The sequence below is a fragment of the Balaenoptera acutorostrata genome, chromosome 11 (genome assembly GCF_949987535.1).
Source record: "Balaenoptera acutorostrata chromosome 11, mBalAcu1.1, whole genome shotgun sequence".
In the NCBI taxonomy this organism is placed as follows: domain Eukaryota; kingdom Metazoa; phylum Chordata; class Mammalia; order Artiodactyla; family Balaenopteridae; genus Balaenoptera; species Balaenoptera acutorostrata.
The window spans coordinates 55,119,671-55,146,901 of record NC_080074.1 but is presented as its reverse complement, the minus strand read 5'-3'; the positions used below and the strand labels follow the sequence as shown (position 1 = coordinate 55,146,901).

At 34.9% G+C, this 27,231-nt stretch overlaps 1 protein-coding gene across 3 annotated transcripts in view; it reads left to right on the top strand.

The window, feature by feature from the left end:
• The window catches only part of MON2 (MON2 homolog, regulator of endosome-to-Golgi trafficking), a 126,962-nt gene extending 105,655 nt beyond the window's left edge, over positions 1-21,307 (top strand). For 2 of the 3 annotated variants that reach the window (XM_007179735.3, XM_057556456.1), the window contains exons 31-34: positions 26-149; positions 3,072-3,279; positions 5,501-5,583; positions 19,125-21,307. In XM_007179735.3, the coding sequence (XP_007179797.2) occupies positions 26-149; positions 3,072-3,279; positions 5,501-5,583; positions 19,125-19,288 (579 nt within the window). In that variant the 3' untranslated portion in view covers positions 19,289-21,307. The remainder of the gene's footprint in view (positions 1-25; positions 150-3,071; positions 3,280-5,500; positions 5,584-19,124) is intronic. The other variant, XM_007179734.3, reaches the window with a different exon arrangement.
• The last annotated feature ends 5,924 nt before the right edge of the window (positions 21,308-27,231 follow it).

The window sequence follows — 27,231 nt, the reverse complement described above, 5'->3', positions numbered from 1 at the left end:
TTTGAATTCGCATCTTTTGTTTTAGGTAGTTCAGCTTATCAGCACTGAGATACTACCTTATGCCAATTTTATTCCTAAGGAATTTGTTGGTCAGATAATGACTATGCTTAATAAGGGATCAATACATTCTCAGTCATCTTCATTTACAGGTATGTTATTTCAATGATTATTTTTTTTTAATGTTAATAAGTATTGAAGCACTTTTGAAGAAGCTGACTTCTACTAGAAATGTTTACTCCTACAGTTGTGGTAAATGTAAACAGGAGAATGGTTAAGAATGTGATATAGAACATTAAGCTTTATGAGGGGAAAATGTGGTAAATATTCTGTGATGAATTAAATTGCAAAGCACTTATGGAATCCACCTAAATCATTGCAGGCTGACATAAATCACCAGTTTTGTGAAGTCATGGATTATTGGGAAGTAATGAATGTGTATTCTGCCAGTTAGTAGTTGGTTAAGTGTCAGTTTTGTCATCTGTAAAATAAAGATATTAATACCAACCTCTCAGGACTATAAATTGCAGCGTTAGTCCATTAAAAAAAAAAATCCTTAACATTTGTTAAGGGAACTAAGATTTACTGAATGACCACAATGTGCAGGGTATTATGCTAGAATATTAATCTCATTCCTCACAACATTTCTGTGAGGATAGGTTCTACTGTATTACAGAGGGGAAATGGGTTTAGAAAGGTTGAAAAAAATTGCCCATAGTCTTAAGGCTGGAGACCAAAGTTCATCCTTAAAAAGGACCACATGCTTCTTTTGATGTACCATATTGGGAGATGAGATGTAAGTTGCTTTTTGCTATTATTTCTTTTTTTTAAACCTATGCTCAAGTCTTAAATGTAATCGTGGCACCATAATGTGATTTTTTTGGTGAGATAATTAAAAAGTTCTAAATTTGTGCCATGCATATCGTTAGTCCCCAGAATTTACTGGAGCTGTGACTAAATTCTACTAAACTGTGGTAAACACTTTAAAGAGCATTTCTATGTACAGTTTGACCACTAGATACTGCTTACTTCACAAACTGATTCTTTTTCCTAGCCCAGACAGTTTTTAAAATTAATCTGGTAAAGTGCAGGTTTGAAAACATTAGAACCTCAGAGAAAAAATTTTGAAGTCCATTTATCTTAATGTAGTCAACTTTTTATTAAGAATATTTAAAAATTATAGATAAATTTTTTATAAAATACATTTTAAGAACCATGTTTGTAATTATATGTAAATATTCTAAGCTAAATAAGGACTACCAAGTTACCGTGTATACTTTTTCTAACAGTTTTCTGATGATACCTCTTGCCATTTATAATATTAAATGTACCAAGATAAAGAAGGTACATGTATGTTCTTCCAGTGACTTGACCATTGGACACAAATTTCTCAGCTTTAACTTGGACTTTTCTTTAAACATATACATACAAAGTCTTTCCTGTTAATACACAAGACCAAGCTATAAACACAGAGGTTCCAGTGATTATTTTTGGTCCCCTGCTCTTAAATATGATCCGACAGCCACAGCTCACAGACTTTTGAGGAAATCTTCCAACACAAAAGAGAAAGACCAAAACAAATGAAGAGAAGGTGAAAGAAACTGGTAGGAAAGAGATAAAATGCAGAGCCATAGAAAACATTTATTTAAAAAAATATATAATTAGGATGCTTAAGGAGATAAAAGATTTTACATTCATGAAACAAGAAGAATGCTATTAAAATGGAACAATCAGAACACGAAAGAGCTCAAAGAAGCTAAAAATATGATAGATGAAATATGTTCAATGAAGGGTTGGAAGAAAACATTAAGGAACTATAACCCAGAAGTAGAGCAAAGACAAACAAGTGGACAGTATGAGAAGAAAGAAATAAAATGGATCTGAGGGATCTAACATCTGACAATAGGTCTTTCAGAAAGAGAGGATAGAGAAAAGATAGGAGAGGAAATTATCAGAGAAACAAACTGAAGATACAAATCTGCAGATTAAAAGCCGTGTCTCAGTACCCAGAATAGTGAAAGAAAAAAGACTCACAATAAGACATGTCATCATGAAATACCAGAATAATAGCAATAAAGAGAAGATGCTAAAAGATTTCAAAAAGAAAAGAAAAAAGTTCAAACACAAAAGGGTTGTATCAAAAGGACATTGCAATTCTCAGCAACACTGGATGCTCAGAGACATTGAGGCTGTGGTTTCGTAGTCATAAATGGAAAAGATTTTTAACATGGAGTTTTACACCTAGGCCCACTTTTGGCCAAGTGAGGAGTGTAGAATGGCAATTCTCAAATGTCAGCGTGCATTATCCTCACCTGGAGTGAAGTCATTGCTGGGCTGTAACCCCAGAGTTTCTGATTCAGTAGGTCTGGGGTGAGGCATGAGAATTTGCATTTCCAGCAAGTTCTCTGGTGGTGCTGATGCTGCTAGGAACCACACTTTGAGCACCCCAGTAAAATGACATTTTCAGAAATGTAAGGTCTCACAATTTGTACTTCCCATTCACTTTCTCAGGTACTACAGAATATGCCCTGTGAAAACAAAGGGGTAAATCAAGGAAAGGGAAAGCATGAGGTCTAGAAAGTAAGATATAACACAAGAGAGAAAAAAACAACTCACAGGGTGAGGCCAAAGACTAGTTCCAGGATATAACTGGACAGTATGTCCAGAGAGCAACTAGTCCAGACGGGAGCAGAGGTCAGGGTCCAGGGAAGATGTTGCCAAGAGAAAAAAAGAAAGAAAGAAACAGACAAACAAACGGATTATTCCAAGTTTGACCATGTGGAAGATTATTGAGAGGTACTCTAGTGCTGTTGAAGTGTATAAAAAGACCAAGACAAGAAAAATGTTGAAGTGATGAGAGTGGATAGTCTTGCCTTGTTTTTTGACCTTGCAAGGGGGAAAACTGTTTCTCTCTCTCTCTCTCTGTGTACATATATATATATGTATGGTATAAGTTTTTCATAGATGCTCTTTATCAGTTAAGGAATTTCCTTCTATTCCTAGTTTGCTAAGAATTGTGTCATTAAGGCATATTTATTTAACCTTGTATTAACCATCAAACATTAATTCTACAGAAGCAGAGATTGATATTCGTTTGAGAGAAGAATTTTCTAAAATGTGTTTTGAAACACTGCTCCAGTTTTCCTTCAGTAATAAAGTCACAACACCTCAAGAAGGCTACATCTCACGAATGGCACTCTCAGTGCTTCTAAAGAGGTCTCAGGATGTACTACATCGTTATATAGAGGATGAAAGATTAAGTGGTAAATGCCCTCTTCCAAGGTATATGTATATATGTATTTTTTTAATTAAAGAAGGAAATACACTGTCATAGTTATTAATAATTTTAAAAAGCTCTGGAAATCAAGTGTTTTCATAAGTGATCTGAACTTAACTTGAGGCTGTTTATAATTTTATTTATCCCATACAGTGTAAATATTCATAAGTTTTGCTGCAGATATATTACTGTGTTTTATTATGGGGTGATTTTTCATACTGCTCATGGAGGTTAAGTAATATATGGTATATATACCAAATTACTTATTTGAATTAGAAAAAAATTGAATTCTAAAATATATCTTCTCAAGGATTTCTGGGTAAGGACTTGTGGGTCTGTATGAACACATGATCGTGAATCTCTCTAGAGAGAAAATAATAGATAAATCATACTTTATGAACTTCCTAGTTTGTTTTACAGTCATTTGTTTCTAGGTTTCTCTGTAAGTCATCTAGCCATATCTTAGATCTTCTTTTCATCTAATTTGCTTAATTAAGCCCTTGTACCTAAACTGATTTGCTTCTCATGTAGTCAAGCCATGCCAGTTGAAGGGGATCTAGGTCTTTCTGCTAAGCCAAGGCTAATCAAAGTTGGGATATATATCAGAATTCATCAAAAAATACAATCATAAATTGCGTTTTGTTGCCAATCTATTTTTTTAATGTGTAAGTTAGAGTTTAAGGCAAAGCAAATGAAGCAAACAGAAAATAATATTGGAAGACAAAGTTATCAAAGTCAGGAAAGAGTTAGGAAAATCATTTCAGATCCCATCTCATAAGGCAGTAAATCACTAACCCTAAGTCTTTGTGTACATTCTTATTTACTTAGAATAAATCTCCAGAGTTGGGATTGACCTGTCAAAAGATACAGACATTTTAAAGGTTTTGATACATATTACAAATTGCCTGTTAGAGACTTCTGTCAGTTTATGTTCTCTCAGGAGTATATGACTGTCTTTTCCCTCAATTTTTAGCAGTTTAAAATTATTTGCCATTTTATCACTTATTTTATCTTTTTAAAAATTTGATGAATGAAGAAATAGCCACATAGTAGTTTGCTTTTTTAAATTTTTCTTTTCTTTTTTTAATTACCAATGCTTATTTGCCATTTGTATTTCTACTTTTAGCATCCACTGTATTTTGAATTTCTAGAACATAAATTATACCTCCTAGTGGATTTTATACAAAAACATTCCAAAGGCAGATGTTAGTAATTTGGTTATTGTCATGATTGAAAATTGATTTATTAAAATTGACCTCTGAAGCATACTTGGAAAAGCAGTAATAGAGTTGCCTTGATTGGAATATTTTTATTGGAGTATAAGATATTATTTGATTTCAGAAAGCAGCTTTCCTTCATTTTTTGTGTCTTAATTGTTTATTGCTTTAAATTGAGTCTTATTTATAGTTGTTATATTGTATCATTCTATGTTTGATGCAGTATTATTGCATTATTTCCTAAAAAGCTACACTGCAACACAATAAAATACTTGTATACTTACAAAGGGAGGCTTGAAATAGTACCCTGTCATAGTATTAGGAAAATCTTATCTGTTGAGTGATAACACAGATTCATACCAGGAGTAGGGTGTGGGGGAGGACTGTAGAGCAGAAGAGATATATTTCTGCAAGGAGAAAGAAAGAAATCAAACTACTCTTGTTGGTTCTTTACTCCAAGTTCATTCTTCATTGTCAATGTCTCCAAACAGTGTCACCTTGGGGTTGATTTTGAGCATATTTCTAATTTGTTGTTTTAGAAAGTTAAATAAGTACTATTGTGATTTTAAAGATACTTTTAACAGCATGATAAAATATGTGAAGTGGGTAATAGTGATCTTTATTTCCCTTTAAGCTTTGGCAAATCTCTTTTAGTACTAATAAGTTAAAAAAAAGAAAAAGAAAAACTGCTGTAGAAGTTTTAAAAGCACATCTTGTACAGTGTTTTAATTTGAAGTAGTTCTATGAAATACCTTACTAATAGATTTGCATGAGTAGATTGCCTCCCCTGTTTTAATGTTGATAACTTAGAATAAGTATAAATCTTAATTGCACACTGAAGTACATGTTAATGGAATGATTTTCTTTTATAAGAATTTAAAACTAATATTAACTTTGCATTGTTTTGTGTTCAGTGTTTTCCAAAGTATGTCTATTTGTATAACTTAGTACAAAACACACATGGCATATCTTAAAATCTTGATGGAAATATTTCCCATCTTTTTTTTAGGCAACAAGTAACAGAAATCATATTTGTCTTAAAAGCAGTCAGTACTCTCATTGATTCACTTAAGAAAACTCAGCCTGAGAATGGTAAGTGCTTGGAAACTCAGTTATTCTAAATTTATAACATTTATGTTCTATTTGTGTTGTATTTTTGTACTACTATTAAGTTAACTGAGTTTTAGGAACATAACAGCTATAAGACTTTTTTTCTCCAGGCCTTATGACAACAAAGCAGCAAGTCCATTAGGATGTCAATTAAGTAAAATTACTTTGTAATGTTTTCTTTATTTTAAGCAAATTTTGCTGACTTTTTTTCCCCCCAGCTTTGAGATGTAGTTGACATACAACCGTGTATAAGTTGAAGGTATACAACTTGTTGATTTGATACCCTTTTATATTGCAATATGTTTACCATGGAAGTGTTAGGTAACACCTCCATCATGTCACACAATTACCATTCCTTGTCTGTGCTGAGAACATTTTAAGATCTACTCTCTTAGCAACTTGCAAGTATATAACACAGTATTATTAACTGTAATCACCATGCTGTATATTAAATCCCTGGAATTTATTCATCTTATTCCTGGAAGTTTGTACCCTTTGACCAACATCTACCCCATTTCCCTGACCCTCCCAGAATTGGCAACCACCATTCTACCCTCTGTTTCTATGAGTTCAGCTTTTTTAGATTCCACATATAAGCGATATCATAATATAGTATTTGTCTATCTCTATGTGACATTTCACTTAACATAATGCCCTCAGGTCCATCCCATTGTCTCAAAAGGCAGGATTTTCTTCTTTCTCACGGTTGAATAATATTTTGTTGTGTGTGTATGTATGTGTGTTTACAAATATATATAAATATACATATACACATGTAGCACATCATTATCCATTCATCCATTGATGGACACTTAGGTTGTTTCTGTCTTGGCTATTGTGAGTAATGCTACAATGAACATGGGGGTGCGGTTATCTCTTTGAGATCCTGTTTCCTTTTTCTTTGGACACACGCCTAGAAGTGGAGTTGCTGGATCATATGGTAGTTCTATTTTTAATTTTTTGAAGAAACTCTATACAGTTTTTCATGGTGGTTGTACTAAATTACATTCCCATGCACAGGGCACAAGGGTTCCCTTTTCTCCACATCCTTGCTAACACTTAATATTTCTTCTTTTTTTGATGACACCATTCAAACAGGTTTGAAGTGATACCTCCTTGTAGTTTATTATTATTTTATTTATTGAGGTACGATTGGTTTATAACATTATATGTTTCATGTGTACAACATTATATTTTTACTTGTGTATATACTACACTAGTGTGCTCACCACCAAAAGTTTAGTTTTTATCCATCACCGTACAGTTGTCCCCCTTTATCCATTTCACCCTCCCCCATCTCCCTTCCCTTCTGGTAACCACTACTCTGTTCTCTGTATCTACGTGTTTGTTTTTATTTGGTTTGGTTTGTTTATTATTTTTTTAAAAAAATATTCCACATATGAGTGAAATCATACAGTATTTGTCTTTCTCCATCTGACTTATTTCGCTTAGCATAATACCCTCAAGTTCCATCATGCTGTTGCAAATGGCAAGATTTCCTTCTTTTTTATGGCTGAGTAGTAGTATCCCATTGTATGTATATGTATATATGTGTGTGTGTGTGTGTAGAGAGCATCGTCTTTAGCCATTAATCCATTGATGTTTCCATTTCTTGGCTATTGTAAATAATGCTGTGATGAACAGGGGATGCATGTATCTTTTCAGATTAGTATTTTCATATTCTTCAGATAAATGCCCAGAAGTGTAATTGCTGGATCATATGTAGTTCTAGTCTTAATTTTTTGAGAAACCTCCATACTGTTTTCCATAGTGGCTACACAAATTTACATTTTCACTGACATTGTATAAGGATTCCCTTTCCCCTCCACATCCTAACATTTGTTATTTTCTTACCTTTTCAATAGTAGTCATTCTAATGGGCATGAGGTTATATTTCATTGTGGTTTTGATTTGCATCTCCCTAATGATTAGTCATGTTGAGAATCTTTTCATGTGCCTATGGCCATCTGTATGTCTTTTTTTAGAAAAATGTCTATTCAGATCCTCTGCCCATTTTTAAATCAAGTTGTTTGTTTTTTTTGTTGTTGAGTTGTATGAGTTCTTTATGTATTTTGGATATTAACCCCTTACCAGATATAATGATTTGCAAATATCTTCTTCCATTTGGTAGGTAATCTTTTCATTTTGTTGATAGTTTCCTTTGCTGTGCAGAAGCTTTTTAGTTTGATACACTCATTTATTTATTTTTGCTTTTCTTACCCTTGCCTGGGGAGATATATCCAGAAAGATATTTCTAAGACCAGTGTGAATGAGTGTACTGCCTATGTTTTTGTCTAGGATTTTTATGGTTTCAGGTCTTACATTCAAGTCTTTAATCCATTTTGAGTTGATTTTTGTGTCTGGTGTAAGATAAGTAAGATAGTGGTCTAGTTTTATTCTTTTGTGTCTGGCTGTCCAGTTTTCCCAACACCTTTTATTGAAGACACTATCCTTTCTCCATTGTATGTTCTTTGTTCTTTTGATGTAAATTAATTGTCCATATATGTGTGGGTTTATTTCTAGGCTCTCAACTGAATTCCATTGATCTGTGTGTCTGTTTTGCTGGCAATACCAGGCTGTTTTGATTGCTACAGTTTTGTAGTACAATTTGAAAACAGGGAGTGTGATACCTACAGCTTTGTTCTTTTTTCTCAGGATTGCTTTGCTCTTCAGGGTCTTTTGTGGTTCCATATAAATTTTCGGATTTTTTTGTTCTATTTCTGTGAAAAATATCATTGGGATTTTGACAAGGATTACATTGACTCTGTAGGTTGCTTTAGGTAATATGGACATTTTAACAATGTTAATTCTTCCAATCCATGAGTATGGAATATCTTTCTATTCCTTTGCGTCTTCAGTTTCTTTCACCAGTGTCTTATAGTTTTCAGTGTACAGGTTCTTTCACCTCCTTGGTTAAATTTGTTCCTAGGTATTTATTCTTTTTGCTGCGATTGTAAATGAGACTGTTTTCCTAATTTCTCTTTCTGATAGTTTGTTGCTAGTGTACAGAATGCAACAGATTTGTGTATGTTGATTTCGTACCCTGCAACTTTAATATATTCATTTATTATTCCTAACAGTTTTCTGGTGGAGTCTTTAGGATTTTCTATATATAAAATCATGTCATCCGGAAATAGTGATAGTTTTATGTCTTCCTTTCCAATTTTGATGCCTTTTATTTCTTTCTCTTGCCTAATTGCTTTGGTTAAGACTTCCAATACCATGTTGAATAAGAGTGGTGAGAGTGGCATTCTTGTCCTTTTCCTGATCTTAGAGAGATGGCTTTCAGTTTTTCACCATTGTGTATGATGTTAGCTGTGGGTTTGTCATACAGCTTTTATTATGTTGAGGTACAGTCTCTATCTCCATTTTGAGAGTTTTTATTAGAAAAATAGGTGTTGAATCTTGTCAAATGCTTTTCCTGTATCTGTTGAGATGATCATAATGTTTTTATCCATTTTGTTAATGTGGTGTATCATGTTGATTAATTTGCAGTTGAAATTAATTTGTATCTCTGGAATAAATCCCACTTAATCATTGTGTATGATCCTTTCAACATATTGTTGAGTTCAGTTTGCTAATATTTTGTTGACAGTGCTTGCATTTATGTTCAACAGACATATTGGCTTGCAATTTTCTTTTTTCTTTGTTGTCCTTATTTGATTTTGGTATCAGGGTAATGGTGGCCTTGTAAAATGAGTTAGGAAGCATTCCCTCCCCTTCTATTTTTTGGAAGAATTTAGGAAGCATTAGTATTAAATTTTCTTTGAATGTGTGGTAGAATTCACCTCTGAAGCCATCTGGTCCTGGATTTTTGTTTTTTTATGAGGTTTTTTATTACTTTTTCAGTCCCCTTGCTAGGGATCAGTCTATTCAGATTTCCTGTTTCTTCATGATTCAGTCTTGGAAGATTGTATGATTCTAAGAATTTATCCATTTAATCTACGTTGTCCATTTTGTTGGCATATAGCTGTTCATAGTATTCTCATAATATTTTCTATTTTTGTGGTATCTGTTGTTATTTCTCCTCTTTTTTTTTTTTTTTTAATTTTTTTGGCCATGCTGCGTGGTATGTGGCATCTTAGTTCCCCAACCAGAGATCAGGTTCGTTCCCCCTGCAGTGGAAGTACAGAGTCTTAACCACTGGACCACCAGGGAAGTCCCTCTCCTCTTTTGTTTTTGATTTTATTCATCTAAGCCTTCTCTTCTTTCCTCAGTGAGTCTAGCTAAAGGTTTCTCAGTTTTGTTGCTCTTTTTTAAGAAGCAGCTCTTAGTTTTATTGATCTTTGCTATTGTATTTTTAGTCTCTATTTCTGTTATTTCTGCTCTGCTCTTTATTATTTCCTTTCTTCTACTGACTTTGGGCTTCATTTGTCCTTTTCTAGTTCCTTTAGGTGTAAGGTTAGATTTTTTGAGATTTTTCTTGTTTCTTGAGGCAGGCCTGTATTGCTATAAACTTCCCCGTAAATACCACTTTTGCTGCATCCCATAGATTTGAAATGTTGTATTTTTGTTTCCATTTGTCTTCAGGTATTTTTAAAATTTATCCTTTGCTTTCTTCATTGACCCAATAGTTGTTCAGTAGCATGTTTTTTAGTTTCCACATATTTGTGATTTTTCCAGCTTTCTTTTTGTAGTTGATTTCTAGTGTCATACCATTTGTGATCAGAAAAGATGTTTGATATGGTTTCAGTCTTCTTAAATTTATTGAGACTTGTTTTGTACCCCAACATATGGTCTGTCCTTAATAATGTTCCATGTGCACTTGAGAAGAATGTGTATTCTGGTGCATTTGGATGGCATGTTCTGTATAAATCTATCAAGCCCATCTGGTCTAATGTTTCATTGAAGGCCACTATTTCTTTGTTGACTTTCTGTCTGAATGATCTATCCATTGCTGTAAGTGGGGTGTTAAAGTCACCTACTATTACTGTGTTGCTGTCAGTTTCTCCCTTTAGATGTATTAATAATTGCTTTATATATTTTGGTGCTTTTATGTTAGGTACATACATATTAACTGTTAGGTACAAACTGTTATGTCTTCTTGATGAATTTTCCCCTTTATCATTATATAGTGTTCATCTTTGTCTCTCGTTACCTTTTTTGGCTTGAAGTGTATTTTGTCTGATATGAGAATGGGTACATCCACTTTCTTTTGGCTGTCATGTGCTTGAAGTATCATCTTCCATCCCTTCATTTTGAGCCTGTGTTTGTCTTCAGAGCTGACATGAGTCTCCTGGAGGCAGCATGTACTTGGGCCTTATTTTTTAATCCATCCAACCACTCTATGTCTTTTGATTGGTGAATTCAATCCATTTACATTTAGGGTGATTATTGATGGATGAGGACTGAGTACTGCCATTTTATCTTTTGTTTTCTGGTTGGTCTATATCTCCATTGTTTCTCTTTCCTTGTGTTTCTGCCAGTTTCATTTGTTGGGTTTTTTATGATGTTTGTCTCAGTTTTCTCCTTTTTTATGTTTTGAATTTCTGCTCTAGATTTATATTTTGTGTTTACCTTGATGTTTATGACATGTCTCATAGATGAAATATTTCTTTTTCTGCTGATAGCATGTTATTTTTATTTGCCTATACGGGTTCTGTCCTTTTCCTATTCCCCTTTTGTGTTTCTTGTTGTCTCAAATTATCCTTTTTTATGTTGTGATTTTGTTTCTAAATTAAAATAGTTATAGTTATTTTTTACTGCTTTTTCCCCTTTAACCTTTATGCTGTAATTAAGTATTTAAAAGATTTTGTCTGTATTATCACCTTATTCAATGTTTTGTGTACTTTTACCTTTTTGTTTCAAGTAGAAGAGCTCCTTTCAACATTTCTTGTAAGGCAGGTCTTTGTTGATGAACTCCCTCAGCTTGTTTGTCTGGGAAAGGCTTTATTTCTCCTTCATATCTGAAGGATAACTTTGCTGGATAGAGTATGCTTGGCTGATAGTTTTTAATCTTTCAACATTTTGAGTATGTCATTCCATTCTCTCCTGGCCTGTAGATTTTCTTATGAGAAATCTGCTGATAGCCTAATGAGTTACCTAATGGTAGGTTACCATTCTTTTTTCCCTGGATGCTTTTAAAATTCTTTCTCTGTCATTGATTTTTCACAGTTTTAATATGTCTTGGAGAAGGTCTTTTTGCATTGAGGTAATTAGCTGTTCTCTTAGCTTCATGGACTTGTATATCCAGTTCCTTCCCCAGGTTTAGGAAGGTCTCAGCTATTATTTCTTTAAATAAACCCTCTGCCCCCTTCTCTTGGGATACTCATATTCTGATGTTGCTTTTCCTAATAGAGTTGGATAGTTCTTATAGAATTTCTTCATTTTTTTTTAGATCTTAAGCTCTCTTTCCTCTTCTACTTGTATTGATTTCTTGATTTCTATCTTTGAGCTAGCTAATTCTCTCTTCCATATGGTCTGCTCTATTTCCCATATGTTCTTATGCATTCTTCATCTCATTTGAGTTCTTTGGCTCCAGAATTCCTGTTTGGTTCCTTTTCAGAGTTTCAGTTTCTTTGGTAATGTATTCCTCTGCTCATTAATATTATTCCTAAGCTCATCGAACTACCTTTCTGAGTTTTCTTGTAGCTTGTTGAATTTCTTTAGGACAGCTATTTTGAATTCTGTCAGTTAGATTGCAGTATTGTTTAATTTTAAGTTTGGTTTCTGGAGAACTGTCATTTACTTTTGTGATACCATATTGCTCTGGTTTTTCATGGTGCTTGATGAGTTGTTCCTCTGATATATTTGAAGTAACACACACCTCTTTTCTTTAGTAAGGCTTCTTTTTTATTTGACTCTAACAATTTAACAGGTTAGTAATTAGAGGCCCTTCTTTTGTTTTTCAGTAGGTGGCACTATAGTACAAGTTTTCGGTTTCTCTTACCTGAGTTGCCTATGGTTATATTTGAGAATTTCACTTTCCATCCTCCACTGCCTCTGCTAGAGGTGTTGTCTGGTGCCCTTGTTGTCACTGCTTATGCTTTCAGGGTTGCTGGTACCTTGCTGCTGCCAGTGTCGCTGTTGTCACTGGTGTCACTGCCTGTAGCACTGAGATAGCAGGTGTGTCCACCATGTCTGGGATCTCCTGGATCCATGCTCCTGGGTCAACTGCAGTGGGGACAGAGGGTGGTTGGGGTGAGGAGCTGAGGTCTTGGGTGCTTTTGCCACATCCAGGGTTATCAGTTTCATGGACGCTGCTGCTATGGGCAAAAGGGCCAGAGTCACATGTGCCTGCATGACTGGAGGGATAACATTGCAGGCCCTGTTGTTGCCTAGTTCCCTGTAGCCTTAGCCACTGCTGTGGCTGAGAAGCTGGAGTCATGTGCATCACCTGCCCTGCTGCTATCAGGTTTTCTGAGGCTGCAGGCTTAACTGCTGTGGCTGGGGATCTAGGACGGCAGGTACCACCTCCACTGTTTCCCTGGTCCTGCCTCCTCTGTGTGTTTCAGCCCATCCACTCTTTTTTTTTTGGCCACACTGCTTGTGGGATCTTAGTTCCCTGACCAGGGATTGAACCCAGGCCCTTGGCATTGGAAGTGTGGAGTCCTAACCACTGTGCCACCAGGGAATTCCTAGTCCATCCACTCTTATGTATAGTTGTACAGGTGTGTGGAATTCTCTGGGATCCTGGTGTATTGGGCTGAGACACTTTTATTGAGTTATGGATGTTTTACTAGTTATAGATTGAAGGGAAGAGACAAAGGGAGCTTCTCACACTGCTATGATCCTGACTTCACAGCCTGGCTGGATTTTTTTAAAACTAAATTGGTCTGAATATAGATAATTTATATTTTATATATTTTTAATGTAGAACATGACTGACTTTTTTGGGTTGTAGGAGGCTTCTGTTCTGCATTTGTAGTGATTTATCATATAGATGTAAGAAACTTTGAATTATTTTTATAGCCTTTTCTCATTTGTTTCCTCTTTCTGTCACTCATTTCTATCCAATCCATTCTTTACATTAATGCCAGAAATGATTTTTCCAAAAGTGCAGCTTTGGTCATTCATTTTTCCATCCTTGTAAAACAAAACAAAATAATCTTTTTCATTTACCATAACCTACCAAATACAAAGAGTACTACTGTCTGACTCCATTCTAGTCACGCTTTATTTCCCACTAGACTTCATATATCCTGCTCTCTCACCAAACTAAAATTCTTAGTCTATCCAAGTATTCCTAGTCCTTTGCTCATTCCATTCTCCTGCCTATATCCACCCTGTTCAGATATCACACCACTTTTAAGCCTTGTTTTTATTCCTTAAAGGTGAGCAATTTCTTTTTTTGGTGAACTTTTAGCTCTTTTACGTGTGCCTTTGTCTTAAAACACTCTGTTTGTATTATAGTTATACATGTACATGACTCATGCCTCTTAAAGTGTAAACTTCTTGACAGGCTATTTGAACCATGTTTTATTCTATTTTGAATCCTTTACAACACTGCTGCTCAAAGTGTGTGTGTGTTTGGTTTTTTTTTTTTGGACCAGCTGCTGGTCCAGGACAAGATAAAGAGCTGGCATCAGAGTATAAGTCAATTGTGTCACTGAGCACACTGGTTCAGCTGACTTTTTATATAAGACTTTGTTATAGAAGGAAGTGTGTTTATTTACATTCTGGCACAAGCACCTTAGCAGATTGGCGCTTTAAGCAGCATTACTTTTAATAACCAAGAAAAAAGTAGGTTCCTAATAAATGCCTAACAAGTGAGTCCCAGGATATTTGTTCCTGTCAGTTGTTACACAATTAAATACATATTTTTCTGTTTTCAAAATTCACTGACTGTTACTTTGGCCTAGAAAGCGTGAGTATTATACTGGATATTAAGAGGCAGTAGACTTGTGTATATTCAACCCAAAAGAAGGGGTAGAATTTCTAAGAAAAATTCTGGAACAGTGTCCTTAATTTATCCCATCAAGTTCAAATTTGAGTTATCGTAATAAAATGTTCTGGTTGAATTTTCAGAGAGGGAGACCATGCATTGACTTCCTCGAGACCAGTGAAATCTTTATTAGATCACAGGATAGAATTTGATTCTTAGTTATACTTAAGAAATAAACAGGAAATTCTCTATTTTTCATGTTATTGCTATAGATGTATTAAAAACAGAAAATGTATTTCAGTGCATAGTACTTGCATTATTTTTTATGATCTTTAGATAGCTGTCAAGAATGTAACCAGAATTTGTATAAAGGAAGCAAAGGGAAGGAAAAGGAAAACTTAGTAACCTGTTTTTTACAAAGTCAATGGGCCATGGGTAGGGCAGCCTAGTAATGATAGATGATCTAACTAAATTAATGTTAAAAATTGTTTGAGTTTGAATTATACCTCTGGGCATATTAAGTGAAGATTTAAATTAAATGTAACCATAAATGATGATGATGATATAGTAACATTAAAATGTTATGATAAGCTTCATTAAGAAACAGAAAAAAAGAAGATAAGTTAGAGAAGTCCAGGCCTTCCCAGCAGAAATATGTTGGACATGCTCGTAGCCAGTCCAAAATTAATTCTAGGGGATGGCTACAAGGTTTGGAACCAGTGTTCACCCAACATTTGTTTAGAACATTTGTTATTTGTTTTAGGGTTTTCTAGTGGGACAGGAGGCATTTGTTGGACTTATTTATCACCTTACTTGGATCTTTAATTAAAAATTTGAATAGGTAGTAAACATATACATGGTTCAAAAATTCAAAAATATTGAAAGATGTACAGGGAACATGTCTTTCCCCTGTTCTGTATCTGCCCAGCTCTTACATTACCAGTCAACCATTTTTATTAGTTTGTCGATCCTTCCATAAGTTTATTATGTAAATACAAAATACATATGTAGTCGGCCCTTGAACAATGCAGGAGTTAGGGGTGCTGACCTTCTAAGCAGTTAGATGGTTCTTCTGTATCCGGGATTCTACATCCTTGGATTCAGCCAACTGGGGATTGTGTAGCACTATAGTCTTTACTGTGTATAAGCGGATCCACACAGTTCAGACCTGTGTTGTTCAAAAGTCAACTGTGCTCCAACACGCCCCCAGTTTTCAACACGAATTAATATGCATAATAGCCCCATGTTTTACTTACTATTCTGAACACTCTTCATTTTTTCCACTTCATAAAATATCATGGAGATTCTTCCTTATCAATACATACAGCTTTTTCATTGTTTTTGATAGTTAAGTCCAAAGTGCCCATGAAGATCTATGGTTAGTTTTTCAAACATATTTTAATTTAAGAAATTTGAGTAGCTTCCCCTGAGTTTAAGATGTTATCTTAAATAATGTATTTTTGTATTTTCCTATAATAAACCAAGAATAAGTTTGGTCAGTTGACTATGTGGGCCAATCTAGATAGCTTTCAATCTATGCAATCTTTTTTTTTCCCCCCAAATTCTTTTATTGCAGTAAAATACATGTAACAAAACTTACTATGGTAACAATTTTTTCAGCGGCATTAAATACATTCACAATGTTGGCAACCATCACCACTAGCCATGTCCATAACTCTTTTCATTTTATAACTGAAACTCTGTACTTGTTAAACAATAACTCCCCATTCCCCACTTCTCCTAGCCCCTGGTAATCACCATTCTACTTTTTATCTCTATGATCTTGACTACTCTAAGTACCTCATATAAGTTGAAACATACAGTATTTGCCTTTTTGTGACTGGCTTATTTCACTTAGCTAATGTTGTTAAGGTTCGTCCATATTTTAGTATGTTGCAGTTTTCCTTCTTTTTTGAGGCCGAATAATATTCCATTGTGTGTGTATATATCTTTATATATCCATTCATCCATTGGTGGACACTTGGGTTGCTTGCGTGGTGTTAGCTGTTGTGAATAATGCTGCTATGAACATGTGTGTACAGATATCTCTTTGAGACCCTGCTTTTAATTCTTTTGGGTATATACCAGAAGTGGAATTGCTCGGTCATATGGTAAATTCTATTTTTTATTTTTTGAGGTATCACCATACTGTTTCCCACAGTGGCTGTACCATTTTACATTGCCACCAACAGTGAACAAGGGTTCTGTTTTCTCTATAGCCTCACCTACACTTGTTTTCTGTTTGTTTGTTGTTTTATAGTAGCTATTCTATTAAGCATGAGGTGGTATCTCATTGTTGTTTTGATTTGCATTTTCCTAATGGTTAATGGTGTTGAGCATCTTTTCATGTGCTTTATCGACCATTTGTATATCTTCTTTGGAGAAATGTCTATTTAAGTCCTTTGCCCAGTTTTGAATTATTTGTTTTTTCTTTTGTTCTTGAAGCCTCTTTGCACCTCTGTGATCAGAAGCAGCAATTAGAGCACAGACCCCTGATATTTGGAGTATAGCGTCCTGTTTTCCCACCCTGGCCTCCCACAAGCTTCGTGTAAGCTGCTCCAGGAACACCTGCACGACTGCTTACCACATGGCTAGGAATAGAGGATGGGTAGCTGCTACTGTGCTAAGGGCTTAGATTGACGAAAATTAACTGCAATATACTATCCAGGTCTTCCTCTGGAAGTTGGAAGCTTTCAGTAGACTCCAGAGTTCCAAAATAGTTGCATCAGATTCTGCCCATTCAGTTGTTGTCTAGGTGGGCAGACAGATTCCTGGTACTTACTACTTTGCCATTTCCCAGAATTCTCTCTATGTAATCTTTTGTTAAATGATTAGTGGAAAGTTTTGTTTTTTTTTTTTTTTAATGAGGATCTTGAATCAGATGCGTATGTTTGATTGATTGATTGATTGATTGATTTTGGCTGTGTTGGGTCTTCGTTTCTGTGCGAGGGCTTTCTCCAGTTGTGGCAAGCGGGGGCCACTCTTCATCGCGATGCGCGGGCCTCTCTCGTTGCGGAGCACAGGCTCCAGACGCGCAGGCCCAGCAGTTGTGGCTCACGGGCCCAGCCGCTCCGCGGCATGTGGGATCTTCCCAGGCCAGGGCTCGAACCCGTGTCCCCTGCATTAGCAGGCAGACTCCCAACCACTGCGCCACCAGGGAAGCCCAGTGGAAAGTTTTATAGACAACAGCTGGAGCAGACTGTTTAAAACTATTTAGGCCATTGGTTTTTTTAATGTTTCTTTTTTGTTGTTGCTGTTAAGCAGCAAAATTCTTTTTACAAATGAAATCTGATGTGGATTTTCAACATACAAAACAGCTAAAAGCAGAACAGCTCTGGCCTGACATTCCCTCCCTCACCAATACCCATCAGCCCCACACCCCTTTTCTTCTTCCCACCTCCACTCTGAGGAAGCCCTTGTTGAGGTGGAGAAGAGATTAAATGAGCGGGTTAGCATTTCCCAAGACATGTACTAAGGAATGAATTTTAATGATGAGGGATGTCAGTAGATACTGAATGGGGAAAAATTCCATAATCAAATTAATTTTGGAAACCTTGGATTGGATAAAAGTTAAACCTATTCTTTAACTATGAACCTGTCTGAATTATGAATCCCCCAAAAGGAAGATTATACATAGAACATTTGCCAAACTTACTTGACCATCAGTTTTTTTAAAAGAAGTAACTTGAAGAACACTAGTTTGAGAACCTCATTTCTTTATTCTATAGTGAAAGTCAAGATATGAGAAATTATATGACTTGTTCAGGGACACCCAGCACTAACTTATTTCAGAAAGGTTTTTAGACACTTAGTTGACACTCAGTAAATTGGAGTGAAAAACGGAACCACAGCTCGTTATGCATATAGTATAGTGTTTTCTTTTATACTACACTGCCTCTGCAATTTGAGATTTGTTCTGCCAAGTGCCATATACATATACTTTCTAAGAAAAATCTGTCATCAGGTTTTATCGTGTATTGCACTCTTAACAATACGCACAGTACTTATAGGAAAATAGAAATGTAATATGTGATCTCAGAGTATAAGAAAATCACAAAGTAATTGTGATACAACACTTTTGTCCGTTCACTAAATAACATTTAACTGTACTAGCTGTTCATAATAGTGATGAGGAAGGCAGAAATGTCCCTCTCCACTACAGCTTAAATCTAGTCAGATACATTAAGGATTAGCAAACAGTATAAGAGAAGAATGGATCTATGTGTGGTCATTTGAAGTTAAAATCAATATTGACATTATTAGGAAAATTATTTAAGATATATATATTTTTTAGCATATAACTGCATAAAGAGTTGAACTGTTTTCTAATTGTTCTTGAAAAGTACACTTTCTTCTCTGGCTATTATACTGAAAATGACAAAGGTTTGAATTATTCTAAGTTGTTTTGTTAGCTTCCAAGACCTTCACATATTGAAGTATCATTTTAAATGTACTTTATCAAATTCGGTGGTATTGATGATTCTGCACACTGATCATATATTTTTCCCTCATACCTTATTAAATATTGCAGGAAGTCTTCCAAAGTTTTAAGAAAGAAAAGGTACAAGCTTGTGGAATTTCCATATTTTGGATTTTTTTTTTTTTTTGCATTGTGTTTAAAGGATTGTGTTTATGTTAACTGGATAATCTGCTATTTCAATCCACTCTTTTTTGAGGTTTTATACTTTTTGCATTACAGTTGATGGAAATACCTGGGCACAAGTAATTGCCTTATACCCAACTTTAGTAGAATGCATCACCTGCTCATCTTCAGAAGTCTGCTCTGCACTTAAAGAGGCACTAGTTCCTTTTAAAGATTTCTTGCAACCACCAGCATCCAAAGTTCAAAATGGAGAATCTTGACCAGCTACAATAAATTTTAAGAAGAATGATATACAAAAATGTTTGCTCCTCAGTGAATTTTCTGTGAGAAGGACGTTTCTTAACTACAAATAATTCTTGGCAGCTGTTGTTAGCCTCCTTTAAATTGTACTTACCTGAGTTAAGTAATTCATATTACAAGCTTACATGTCAACAAAGGTTCCTGAATGAGTAGCAGTGCAAGCCTTTAATAAATTAAACTGATGGGAGAGATAGTTAATACTACAACATACCTGCTACCATATCTTCAGTTGGTGATTTAAAAGTAAGCTTATGTACAGTTTGTGGTGTATGTGTTAATGATGTACTTTTTAAAAAGAAAGAAAAGATATTTCATTTAGTCAGATTTATTAGGCTGGTGTTTTTGTGCCCTTTTTCTGGTACAAAATTGTACTAAAATTTTATGCAAGATGGTACTGTAACATTCCATATTGTCTATAACCAGCCTTTGTAAACAAAGGGAACTGATATACTTGTGTGTATAATAAATGGTACAGTTCTGTATAAAATAGTTGCATTTATTATTTAAAATTTTAAAATATTGATAATGTTAAATGCTTGAAACTGTATTTATTATTAATACAAAATTGCTTACATTTTAAATTATAATTTGCCTTCTTAAGTGGCAGATATGCTTACCGTATGATCATGCATTTAGCTTAATGCTTATTTTAAATGTATTTACTAATGACTATTAAACATCTGACCAGAAAGGTCATGAGAACACAGCGGCAGATAGTTTATGATTTGCTGATATTGCAACTTTGAAGTATAGGTTATTATTAAAACTGAATATATTGAGGTAAATTGTAGCACTATGACTCCATCATACCTCATTTCTTTAAATATCTTTCCCAGATTTCACTTAAGTCTGTCTCTTTTTATATTTGCTGTCTGGATTTTAAAGACTATTTTATATTTCTACTGATTTTTTTTTTCCCCACTGACTAACAACATTGATCACTGTCTTTGAAATATGACCCAGGCAAGATAATTTTAGATTTCCTAAAATTTTGCTGTGAGGTTTTTGTTCATTTGAGTGCTTCATTTTGTAATATATTCTCAAGAAGAAAATAACTATGCTAAACCACAAATATAAAATATGTGTGTATTCTAAAACAATGAGAAGTGTATTTTTAGAGACGTGAAGCATTTAGAAGTACAGTAAACTTTCTGTCATGGAGTAAAATGCTAATTTTGTTTCACTTTCCTATCTTAGTGAAGAAGAAAAGTGCTCTTGAATACACTAACTTAATTATTTCTTAAAAAACTGGCCTAGCTCACTGTATTTTTTCTTTAATGGATTATGGTATTATATTTTTCTTCTGAGTTAAATTTTCATAATTATTTATGTGAAGACTCAAAGATGTTTAAAAATGATTATTCGTAAGAAATTACAATGGTCTTAGTATTATTTTAGTGTTCTGGAAGGCCTTTGATTTTAATAGAATTTATAAATTTCAGCCTCTCTAGAATAAGTATAAAACTACAAGAGGATATTAGAATTGAGTAATGAATTAGATACAATTTTGAGGCTGTTGTAATTGTGTATTTATTTAATTTGCACTAGTATCTGTAAACATGTGTTAAGGTCTTTTTTTTCGAGGGGATATTATTTTTCTTTACACTAATTAATGAATTTCTATTTTATAATTTCACCTAAAATTAAGGTAAGATAATGGCATTTCCTAGATTCTATCTTCAGCATTTCCTTAAACAAAGTTGTGGAAAAAAAAATTCAATCTGTGTATTTAGTTTATTTTCTGTATTTGGATATGTTAAACTGGGAATTAGAAAAATCTGCGTATCACTGATAAAGTGTTGAAATTGAATAAGAAGGGTAGTGTTCCAATTCAGTAACACGTTAAAAATATTGCCATGAATTTACATGAAGTAAAAATTATGTCTGTTCTTGAGAAATAACAGATCAATTGCAATCAGAATAATTATTCTCCAGTGAAAGTTAAATGTGAGTCAAGGGTATGCAGCATATACTTATATAAACTGAGTAGTTTTAGCTAACATTGTATTAGTTTTCAATACTAGGACCATGCCCTACAGAAAAAGAAAAGGCATAAATATGGTGAATTTGTAAATACCATATAGTATGGTAATCATCCCAGTCTTAGTGACAAGCAAAGTGGGCTGCCCACCTTGTGGTATAATTTGACAGGTTTTTCCTCCCAGAATATCTCCTGCCACCCCCAGGAATCACTACTAGCAATTCATTCCCTTGAGTCAAAGCTGCATTTTCTAAAATATCCTGATCCCTGGGGAGGTTAACACATTGCCCTTGTCTTGTTGGTATGAATTGCCTTCTTTAGTTACTAGAAGAACTGGGCTGTGTGAGATTACTATTGATAGATGCTAGGAGATTCAAAAAGGAAGCTCCCAAAGCTAAGATCATTTTATAGCACATTTGAGACTATGACTGGTCCTTGAAACAGTAGTAATAATGTCCTTTGGGATACATATTATAAATACAATGAGTTTTAAGCCTCACGTAATCATCTTTTGTCCCTGACGGTGCCTGTCTTATATGGATTGCTGGACAACTGGCGTATGCCAACAATTGGATTAAAGTCCTTTTCTGGCTATTTTTTCCATTAAAAAGGAAACAAACTAATTTTCAACTTGAATAACTTACTTTTTAGTTTCCTATAATGCCAAAAAGGAAAAGGTCATTTTGTAGTTTCTTATTTAGTATTTCTTTATAAAAACTAGTGTTAAAGTTTTGTTAGTTTTACTGTATACTTTTGTGAGTAACATTCATTTCTGAGAAGCCTGTTAGGTGCATAAAAGTCTGGCTTAGAGAGACCCACTTTTCACTTGCTTTCACTTTAAATTTTATTAACAGCTATGTTGTTTCTTACCTGTTTTTCCCCTGTGTGATTATTAATTCATCTCTTGCTATATTCCTTAAATTATATGTAGTACCAGAAGGAAGAGATGAACAATTCAGCACATATATTTTACTGTGATGAATAACATTCACTTAATTTAATTCTGTAGCAGGCCGATAACTAGGTTGTCCTTTCTCATTGTAACCTTAGAGTATTTTGTTCATCATCACAATTTGGTACCTCTAGTCCTAGGTAACCATTGCGCCAAAGAGTCAACTCATAAGTATTAATGAGGTTATCATTGTTACACTGTGTTAATGAATGACAGTGTAGTCATTATATAATGACTAATATATTCTCAAATGTAGAATAATTCAGACGGGCAACCAAATCCTCAAGAGTCTGCTGTAGGTGATGTGACATCTGGCTAGCCAAGGCACAGTTCTTGTGATGCACAGTACCTGTGATTGCTATAGAAATTAATCGTGGAGATTTAGAAGCCTTTGGAGAATTAATCTATGTCCAGCCCGAGAATATTGTTGATTACTTTTTTTTTTTAACGGAAAACTACCACAAATGTAGACAAAAATGGTCTCATGAAAGCATTGCCAGCAGCCTAGTATGTTCTTTAGATTTCTGCTTATCAGGTTTGGCCTTTGGGGCAGATATGCTCATCTTGTGTAAAGTACCACATTTTACTCTGCTTAGTGTTGCAGGGTTGTATTTATCTACATTATTAGAGTGAATTTTGCTTTTTTTTTTTTTTTTTTTTAAACCATTTGTGAGAAGAACCAGGAGTTCATACCGCCTGGTGTGTTACCAATTTATATACTATGGGAAAGCAGTTTTTAATGCTTCAAAATCACTTGAATTAAATTTTTTTAAAATCTCTGCTTAAGTAGAGTAGTGCTTTCAGTTTGAATGAAGAGTTTTTATAGATTGGGAAAGAAAGTTATAATGTCTATCTTATATAAAAACTATTTCAGAGGATTTAGATAAATATCAATTTCTTACAAATCTAGTAATTTTGAATGCCTAGCAGTGTTGGCTCTCTTTAAAGGAGCATGTTGTGATCCTTTTGTGAATATAAACAACTCTTAGTAATCCTGACGAATTGTGAGGCAGTGAGAAGCTGAGGCTCTGCCTCTTACTTAGTTTCAAGCCTGTTAACTTTTCAAAGACTCTGTTTTCTTATCTCTAAAACAGATGATAATGAGTTACTCACTCATTCTTTAGAGAAAACAATACGTAGTTTGAATTTTGAGTTGATTTGGTAATGACATTCTTGGGGTAGTTGTTTGATAAATTTATTACTGTACTATTAATTGAGATCTTTGACTATATATTTTTCTCCCCTTTTCTCCTTTTTTAAATTGTATGTTTACCTTATTTCCTTTCTTATACATTCCCCTAGTTTCTCTTTTTCTCCTTTCATTTCTCTTTCATTCTCTACCTCTTTTCTTCCAGCTTTTCTTCTAATTTCACCTATATCTGTTCAGAAGAAACAGAGCTATTAGTGGTAGAGCCACTGCCAACTGCCTTTCTATTAAATGAGACTCTGGCCACTTTGGCCACTGTTGCTTTTTTGCAAAGGTGGAGTCCCCCTGCCATTTCAAAATAGCTGAACAAGTTAAAGTAATATGTGGCTATCCTACTATCTTTCTGAATCTACAAGATTCGGCAGCCAGGATGCTCACAAAATGAGATTGCTATACATGTGATGAATTCAGCAGCTAAACTTGGAACAATCATGTCTTTTATGTAAATAGATCATACCACTTTTCTCAGAAGGGAGTCTTTAAACTCATTCATGAGTTTTTGGTTGGAGGCAGATACTTTGAACTATTTTATATTTATGTTATCTAAATATTATTTGTTGATTTATAATATTTGCATGGTGCCTACTTTCAAGGAGGACTTAGAAGCAGCATATTGCCCATGTATTCCAGCTGTTTCTATTTTTCTGTTGAAAGCAGTATTCTTTGATAGAAGACCTGGAATGTTATAGTACTCATCTTCAAGTCTTTCTTGGGTGTATTTGATATCCATATGGTTGATGCTTATAATGATACAGAGGTCAGTTGAAACATTCTTAATCACACTGTGGGATTGATTCTAGCCCCTCAGAAAAAAGAAAATTATTGTACCCTTGAATTTTGAGATCAGTTTCAGTTGCTGCAAATGTGGTAATATTAAATTTCATTTTAAACATTCAATAAATAGTGCCACCAGGGAAGATCTGCTAAACCATGCCACCATTGTGGGAAACTATTGCAATATAATACCAACTGCTCCTTTCCATGAAGTTTTAGTAGATGGAGAAAAACTCCAAAGCTATAATATTGCAATCTTATTCTTTTTATCTAGAAAAATAAAAGATTAGACTTCAGACCCAACTGTGCAAATTGCATTTGCTTTCCAGCTTTTACTACCTCTGTGTCATAATTTTAACACATAACATACAACTCCTGTCTCTTAAGGCAGTTACCATATGGTGTTTATGTCAGACTGGATATATTTATCTAATTTTGTGAGATTCTTTTTTAGTTCCCGACACAGTTCTTGAAAGTAATACTGCTGTTGTTACACTTCCTCCTTGCAATTTTTATGTTGTTGAGATGTATCAGTTATGTATTATAATCATGAAAGTCTCTTGGCTTCAAACCCAAATTTTCTTTGTGGCCTAGGATAGATTTTTCGCAAAAACTGCATAGATATGGCTGTGATTACATAGATCCTTAATTTGCTTTACAGTTACCACTCAGCATGATTCTAGGTTTTTAATTATGTTCTAGCAGTACTAGTTTTCTCAGTATAACTTAAAGTCATAACCACTTTGAGAATTTACTTTCAGATCTGATAAGTTATTCATTTTTTTTCTTTCATATACTTTGTTTACATCCTCATCCCCATGAGGTTCAACACTTCAGTGACATCCCATGTCATTGCCTCTGCTTAAAGACTTCATAAGTGATTCAAACATTTGTATGAACTTGGAAAAACTTTCATAAAATATAATAATGGAGATGTGTTTTTGAGAACTTTGTTGAAACTATTAATATATAAAATGAAAAAAAGAATATACAGTCAGAAGGACATTATGAAATATCTCTCAGCAGTTTAGAAAGAAAGAAGATTTATAACTTAAAATTTTAGGTCAAGTAAAGAACATAATCCTCATCTGGATTAGACTCTCTTAATTATCTCTTGTTTTATGAGCACTCCTATTTGTTTGTTTATTTTTTTAATTAATTTATTTATTTTTGGCTGTGTTGGGTCTTCGTTGCTGTGCGCGGGCTTTCTCTAGTTGTGGAGAGCGGGGGCTACTCTTTGTTGCGGTGCGTGGGCTTCTCATTGCGGTGGCTTCTCTTGCTGCAGAGCACAGGCTCTAGGCATGCAGGCTTCAGTAGTTGTGGCACAGGGACTCAGTAGTTGTGGCTCGCGGGCTCTAGAGCGCAGGCTCAGCAGTTGTGGCGCATGGGCTTCATTGCTCCGCGGCATGTGGGATCTTCCTGGACCAGGACTCGAACCCGTGTCCCCTGCATTGGCAGGTGGATCCTCAACCACTGCACCACCAGGGAAGCCCTCCTATTTATTTTTAATTTAGTGAGGCTTGAAACTGCCTACCTATAGCAATGACAGACCATCCCTCCACTTCTCAAAGACAAACAGTTTGTTTTAAAATTTCCTTCTTGAAAACCTGGCTTGTGTAATAAATGTATGATACTGAAAGATTCCTCCATAGTATTTACAGAAGTCAAGTGTAGTTATAGTAATTTTTCTAACTTCTAATTTTAATCATCATTTCTGGAGGACCTAGTATGTGTCAGCCAGGGCTTTGCCTATATTATTCCTTTTAATTCTCACAGCAGTTCCTGCAAGGAAGGTATTAATTTTACTCATTTTATAGAGGAGGAAGTCAAGGTTTAGCGGGTGAAGTGACTTACTTAGAGTCACATAGCTGAAGTCCGTGAATAAACATCTCTTATTTCAAAAGCAGTTTTTTCTACACCATGCTAGATTCACGTTTTACAAAAATGATCCGCACTTCATTAAAATCCAAGCCTTACTGAAGTAAATTGAAAATGCTTTTTAGACAATTACTATTTCTATGAATAGGAATTGGGACAAAAACACTTGAACCTAACAGAGAACTATGAAGTACTGTGAAAAAAAGATTTGTCTAATGACTGGGACCTCCAGAGCTGCACTGAGTTTTTTCAAAAATTTATTTATTTTTATCTATTTTTATGGCTGTGTTGGGTCTTCGTTTCTGTGCGAGGGCTTTATCTAGTTGTGGCAAGTGGGGGCCACTCTTCATTGCAGTGCACGGGCCTTTCACTGTCGCAGCCTCTCTCGTTGCGGAGCACAGGCTCCAGACGCGCAGGCTCAGTAGCTGTGGCTCACGGGCCTAGTTGCTCCGCGGCATGTGGGATCTTCCCAGACCAGGGCTCGAACCCGTGTCCCCTTCATTGGCAGGCAGATTCTCAACCACTGTGCCACCAGGGAAGCCCCATGCACTGGGTTTTTATTTGGTCCAAGAGAGTTTAAAACATCTTACTGATTTGTAGTTTGTTATAAGAGGTTATATTATAACCAATAGCTTAGTGGTTAAGAGCCCAGAGTTTGGGGCTAGACTTACTAGATTCAAATTTCAGCACTGTTACTTACTTGATGTGTGACCTCGGGTTAATTAATCTGATTTGGCTTCCTCATCTGTAACATAGAGTTCATAGTAGTATTTAACTCATAGAGTTGTTTATTAGGATTATAAAAAGAAGTGTTGTGAAGAACTGTCCCAGGGCACACGGTAACTGGTGGATGTTACATAAAACAAACAAAAATTTTGGCCCACGTCATTCAAGAAATGGTCAGAAAACCCATACCTTCTAACAGATCAGTTTTTTGCCTTTTACTGGACAACCACAGCATACTGAGAACCTACTATGTGTATATTCATAACTGTATCCTTGCTGTATGGACAGAAGTCATTGGGGGCTTCCAGGTGCTGATAGCAAGTTGGGTCCAAAGGATATTGGAGGGTATTTCAGGTAAAGACAAATAACGTGAGCAAGGCATCTC